Source organism: Grammomys surdaster, unplaced genomic scaffold (assembly GCF_004785775.1).
Source record: "Grammomys surdaster isolate TR1022 unplaced genomic scaffold, NIH_TR_1.0 125928, whole genome shotgun sequence".
Lineage (NCBI taxonomy): Eukaryota > Metazoa > Chordata > Mammalia > Rodentia > Muridae > Grammomys > Grammomys surdaster.
The window spans coordinates 600,637-607,337 of NW_021620751.1; the positions used below are offsets into that span (position 1 = coordinate 600,637).

Sequence of the window (6,701 nt, forward strand, 5' to 3'; positions counted from 1 at the left end):
TAAAATTTGAGACAATCAGCATAAAATGGTAAGAAATTGTAACTTCAGGTTCTTCATTAAATTATGTTACCATACGTTGTCTGTCTGTGCACTTCATCAATTTTCTCATGTCATATATTGAATGAATCATACAGTACTTTAACCATTTATCTTTAAGTTTTTATTTTTCACTGAACATTAGTTACTGGAGACAAATCTGAAGTGTTTTGAATTCATGTCTCTTGATAGTTCAAAGATGAGTATTTATCCCACTTAGGAACGGTTAATTTCAGAAGAAGCAAAATGACCCTGATGTGATCCAAAAGCCAATCAAAAAGAGGAGAGATTATGGAAATTTACAGCGTTTTCCTCTCAGAAGTGATGCCAAATGGACATAAAGTAGACAGTAGAACAGTACTTTGGAGTATTTTAAACAAACTTCAAGGGTTTCTGTAACAAGTTTCACTATAGCTTTAATATATGAAATGAAGGATAAAACAATCAAATCTCTAATTTCCTTGATTTAAATCCTATAAAATGGGCACTATTGATTCTTTCATCAAAATTTATTATTTCTAAGTTAGGCTTAAGGGGAAATGGGATATTCTGACATAATTTAAATGATTTGGCAATGCTAAAAACATAATATTTTAAAATGTAAAACAACCACAGATGAAGTTGAATTACAGTTAATGAAATGGAGTCTTTGTCTAGGGGGTAACCTAGGACATATATAGATAGGAAGCTATTAGTAACTGAAACTAAAAATATACTAGATTATAAAGCCTCTTAAAATTGCATTATTTTGATAACAGAAAGTAAAAATGAAACTACTATATGAAATTTTCTGTAATGAAGATAGTTAGGAGAGAGTTATGACCTGTTATTTGTACATTTGAAGACTATGGGTTTTAGTAAATACAGAAAAATAATATATAAACATTTTCTTTGACTGACTCATGAATGTTCTTTTTCTCTAACGTTAGTGCCTACCAAAGAAGACCGAGGAGACACAAACACTCCCTAGATCTCTGATCTAAACTTTAGTGTTGATTCTTCCATTTTCGTGACATAATCTTCTTCAAATTTCTCATACTGGGCTACAGTGAACTGATTTTTCCAATCACCCGAAATGCCTGTAAAAAAAGCATAATGAAAAGCACTTGGGATTACTATTAAATATCTGTCCAGAAGGAATTTGAGTAAACAATTTGAATGTGTATTTGGTCTTTAAATTTTGATATTCGTTATAACTGTAGTCTTCATTTCCAACCAGATCTAATTGCTAGACCTACTTAGCCTTCCAATTTCCATAGATTTTACAAGTATCTTAAATTTAAAAAAAAAAAATAGTTTGTAAGAATCTTAAAGAAAAGCCACTGGAGGAAACATTGGCTGATCATCTCAATATACGGTGAAAGCTATAATTTAAATAAATATTCCTTCTGCATGGCATGTCATATCCTTCCGTAAGTATTTTTTGGTGATTTAAATATACAGAAGGCTGAGAAACTATAGAAGATAAACATTACATTCACTCCGGTAATTTCCAATCGGGTTTGATGGTAGATTTTTTTTCTTCTAAGTCATCATTTGACCCTGCAAACTAAACCTTGCAATTAACAAGTCCCCATAGTAACAGGGAAGTCATAATTAGAATCCTAGTTTTTCTTTCCTTTTCAACTGTAAATGTTCATTGTATTTTAACACAAGATCTCTTACAACTAAACTGAGAAAGGCAGTTCAGTGATTTCCATATACATTGTTGATGGAAAGTTTTCATGAATATTTTTCCATTCACTGTTACCAGATAAGTATGGCTTTCCTCTGCCATTTTGATGCTAAAACATTACTTCCAGCCACGTGTTTTATCCTACTTAAACCTAAGCACAAGTCTGGAAGTTGGGAAAGTTCTTAGGACCATCTTGAGGCTTATGATTGCGGAATTAATTTAACAACCCTGTTTGTAGATAATGCATTCCAAAAAGAGATTTGAGAAGCATCAAGTTTTTTTAAAGCAACCAAATGAGTGCTTTAATGAATGAATGAATAAATGAATGAATGAACGAACAATTATTTTCCTTGCTGTATACAAAAGTACATGCCTACAAAAGTATATGACTGATCTGTAGATCAGGATATAATTTTGATGTCTTTTTTTAAAATTAGGTATTTTCTTTATTTACATTTCAAATGATATCCCCTTTCCCTGTTTTCCCCATGGAAACCCCCATCCCATTTCCCCTCCCTCTGATTCTATGAGGGTGTTCATCCACCCACCTACCTACTCCCACTTCCCTGAGCCTGATATAGCTGTCTCCCGAGAGGCTCTGCCAGAATCTGACAAATACAAAGGCAGATGCTCACAGCCAACCATTGGACTTAGCACAGGGTCCCCAGTGGAGTTAGAGAAAGGACTGAAGGAGCTGAAGGGTTTTGCAACCCCATAGGAAGAACAACAATATCAACCAACCAGGCCCCTTAGAGCTCCCAGGGACTAAACCACCAACCAAGGAGTACACATGGAGGGATCCATGGCTCCAGCTGCATATGTAGCAGAGGATGGCCTTGTCAGGCATCAATGGGAGGAGAGGCCCTTGGTCCAGTGATGATTCGATGCTCCATGAAAACCTAGTTTTTCATGTCAATTAGAGATATTTGATCTGGAAAATTCCAGAAATGATATAAGATAAAATAAATTATTCTAAGGCTTTCTTATTTTTTTTCTTTCTACTTTTGAGTTTCCCTCTCTTAAGCATACTTAATTGCTTCTAATTTCTTACAATTTCACATTTCTGTGATTACTTATACCTTCCACTAAGTGACCAGAAACTATACAAAAATGGATTTGTGCTTTTCTCACCCTTTCTCATGAAAGGAGATACAGAGTGGTCCATCTCTTCTTTCATCATAGTGGTGTAATTTGCACTAGGATTCTCCTTCATTACATTGAAAGAGCTATGGTAGAGGATTTTATTTACAGTTTCTTCTGGTATGTCTTTTTCTAGAAACTTTAATAATTTTTTAATTTCACACTTTGGATCCTGAAATGATAAAGAAGAAAATGATCATTTCAGTTAGATTTGGTCATAAAGAAAGGAATGCACTTACTAAGGTTCTGTTTAAGCTTAATTAGTGGGAGAGATATTCTGGGGTTTTATGCTACTTTTTGGGAAAGTAAAGTGATTTCTTTGGCTATTCAATGTACCAAACATGAGCTAAGAGCAAGAGTAGAGTTTATTTCAAGAAATTAAAAAACTGATTGGGTTAATTCTCAATATTAATATTTAAATGTAATGAATTTGCAAAATAATGGATAGTGATAAAGTAAATTGCTATTTTAGTTAAGGAATATCTGCAATCATTTTGTTGTTTAAATATAATACCAAGTATAGATTACATATCTCAAGAATTTTCTATGAGTGATAAACAGATTCTATGATCTCTAACACCTACATATTATCTGAAAACGGTAGTGAAGTAAGAGAGTTGTGCCAAGTCATTCATATTCCAATTCATTAATATGCAAATGAAGGGAAAATCATAATGTATAAGGGTGAAATTATTAAATTAAAATGAAAATATCTGAGGTTGATCTAATGGCAGAGAGAATCTTTAATTCTAGTGGACTCCTTCACCTTCTTTGCCAACTATGTAAATCATTCTCCATATCTGAGGGGACTAAACCTCATGTCTTGAAAACATCTTGGCAACGTAGGCAAGAGAGTTTCTATGTAAATTAATATAGGGACACATAAAGACCCATATGTAGGACTCCTCGTTTCCTAAAAGCCCATAACTTCTACATTATGTAATCATTGTGACTAGTATAAACTCGACTTACTGTATAAGAGCAGCTGTGAATTTGACTATGCTAAAAAGGAACATGCAGAAGAATGAAGTGATTTCCATAGAAATATAAAACTGGATTCTGAAACCAGAGATGTTTCAATCCATTGGAAAGGATTTGCTAGAAGCCTAGAAAACAAGATCAGCTGAGTCAGGCCTACCAAAACTCAGAGCTATAACTGCAGTTTTCCTTGGTAGGCTTCAGTTTTGAGAGATAACGTGCCTCATGGAATTTGGTTGATATGTGCTTCCATAGTGAAGCAATGTTAATCTGAAAATAAATAAAACTTTTCATTTTTTAATGTATACTCAGCCTAAAAAAGGAAAAATGGTACAAAAAAGAGTCTGAATAGACATAAAGGGATTAAATAAGGCCAGACTCTAGCAACTATCTTAATGATATTACATTTTAGAAGCTAATAGGCTATTCTATCACATAAGTGGAATCACACATATTTTTTAAAGATTATTGTTATTATTATTATTATACTTGATTGGATAATCAATATCAACATGGTAGATTTGAATTATTTCATACTTTGTGACAGATCTAGAGTTAAAAGTAAATTAGCTATGCTTATAAATTAAGTAGAAAAGAATAAAATGGACAATAAGTTAAATCATAGGTTTAAAACAATAAAATTCAAGTGTCTACTTACTTCTTTCATATCTTCATAAAACAGGTAAAGGATCCGGTATTCTTTTCTTTTTTCCCACCAGCCCTTTACATGATCATACCATGGACCAAAACTCACTAAAGTTAAAGATAAGCATAAAGTTAAAAACTATTTACATGAAGCAGAAATAGCTAAGTGTCTCTTTAAGACATGATTATCTGTCCATGTACAGAAAATTCTGTAGTTCAAAGAAAAGGGGGGGGGATATATAGGAGTGAGTATATCTGGGATTCCATTTTCTCATGGAATTTGAAATCTATTTTTAAAAATAAAAGTTATTCTGTTACAAGGTTGAAATATGTCTTTTCAAAATCTATATACAGAAATGTCTACATTTCATACCTGATAACGAAACTCTAGTCAGAGGAAAGGTCTCTATAGTAAGAAAAATTAGCTCCTGATTACAACAAATGTCCTTACAGGTAAAGGAGTTAAGACAGACACACCAAGATGGAAGGCCGTGGCAAGAACAACCATGCACAGTTAGCCACGCACAGTTTAAGGAAAAAAAGGCTGTACAAAAGATACAGCACTTTCTCCTTGGATTTCTAGATTCTAAAAAAGCAAAACCATACATTTCTGTCATCTAAGCCACTCAATATGATAATTTGTTATTGGACCTTTTGTAAACTAATATAACTTTTGATAAATGTAACTAAGATCACAAAAGTAAGGCTGCTGACTGTCTCAAACAATAAGTGATGTGTAAGTTCAGAGGAGAGGGAGTCGTGAATAAATAAGATGACATAAACGGGAAGTCACAAAACAACTGGGAAGAGTAAAGTACATTGTTTTTCTAAGAAGCTTTCAGGCTTTGACAATGACATTGATACCACAAGCACATAATATTTTAAGCACTGATAGGCGTTAAGTCTATGCTACATATCACCTACACATATCTGTTTCCAAGAGGAAGTTTATATGGAGGGTTATATGTCTGTTGAGATTTTCTTCCTACATTTGCTATCATTAAATAGAAAAAGCAACTGTATGTTTGTTAAAGGAACAGTCACATGAGAGTTTTGAATGTTAAAGAACAGAATCCAAGGAATAGACACACAGTTAAAATAGTACAACACAGGTATTGGGATTTGAAAGCAATTAAATAAGTTGCCAGCAGCCATTCATAACTTACAAAATGTTGAAACCCAGAACTAGAGACTATATAAGCCACAAATTAACACAAAGTCCTCTCAAAGACAAAAGGGACATGTTTACTTTCTCTTTACTCTCCCCAGTGTATTAGTAGATTGCTTGATGAAAATTAATTTTATGATAAACATAAGATTTAGATTTTAAACTTTATGTTTCCTTAGAAAAAATATTAGTATTGAAATCATAATTAAAGGAACACCTGGACCCACCTTGCCCAGCCATGAATTTCTCAAGGAACTCTTCCCAGGTGCCAGGCTCTGGGTGCATTTTTGCCATTTTGTAGAAATAATAGTAAGAAACAGCCACATCTTTGGCATTCCGTGCCACATAGATCATCTGTATGGGCAGATGAAAGGTTGGCATTGATTTTTGTAATTTAATAGTTTTTAGCTATTGCTTACATAGCTGCCCTTTATCCTTTACAGTTCCAATCATGATATTTGTGTACATATGCCCAACATAGGACATTCACAACTATATATTGTTTTAACACACACAAAAGTTCACCTCTCATTTCTGACACATCTGAATTTTCTTTAACCTTTTAAAAGAGTATCACTTGAAATATGAAAAATGATTATAAGAACTAGAACCTTCACTCCTATGTTCTAGTGTCTTCAGTATGAGAAGGTGTTGGAAGGCTATGGAAGGAGAAACATGGATACCAACCCAGCCACAAAACTCTCTACCTACAACCTGTCTGGGTTGCAAGATGTACTGGGGCAATGGTTCTCAGAACAAGTAGGAGTGGACAGCCAATGTTGGTTTAAAGCCACACCATGGGAGGAAAGTCATGCTCTATAATGCTTGAATGGCCAGGAATCTCAGACTGGGTAGCTCAGAGACCTAGGATAGAACCAAACACCACTGACAAAAAGGAAAAATAATAATCAATGAAATGATATTCTGCTCTAGTTATAGTATGGTAACTTGTCCAGTCACCATCAGAACCATCAGAGAGGTTTCATCTGGCAGCAGATGAGAGCAGGTACAGAAACCCACATCCAACATTATACTTTATGGAGAGAGAGGGGGAGGGGA

The 6,701-nt window shown here is 33.9% G+C and overlaps 1 protein-coding gene across 1 annotated transcript in view; it reads right to left on the bottom strand.

The window, feature by feature from the left end:
* Window positions 1-1,002: 1,002 nt before the first annotated feature.
* LOC114608629 (sulfotransferase 1 family member D1) overlaps window positions 1,003-6,701 on the bottom strand; it is an 11,732-nt gene continuing 6,033 nt past the window's right edge. Inside the window, exons 4-7 of the mRNA XM_028752641.1 lie at window positions 5,870-5,996; window positions 4,488-4,582; window positions 2,843-3,023; window positions 1,003-1,115 (exon numbers count right to left, since the gene is read on the bottom strand). Of these exons, the coding sequence (XP_028608474.1) occupies window positions 1,003-1,115; window positions 2,843-3,023; window positions 4,488-4,582; window positions 5,870-5,996 (516 nt within the window). The remainder of the gene's footprint in view (window positions 1,116-2,842; window positions 3,024-4,487; window positions 4,583-5,869; window positions 5,997-6,701) is intronic.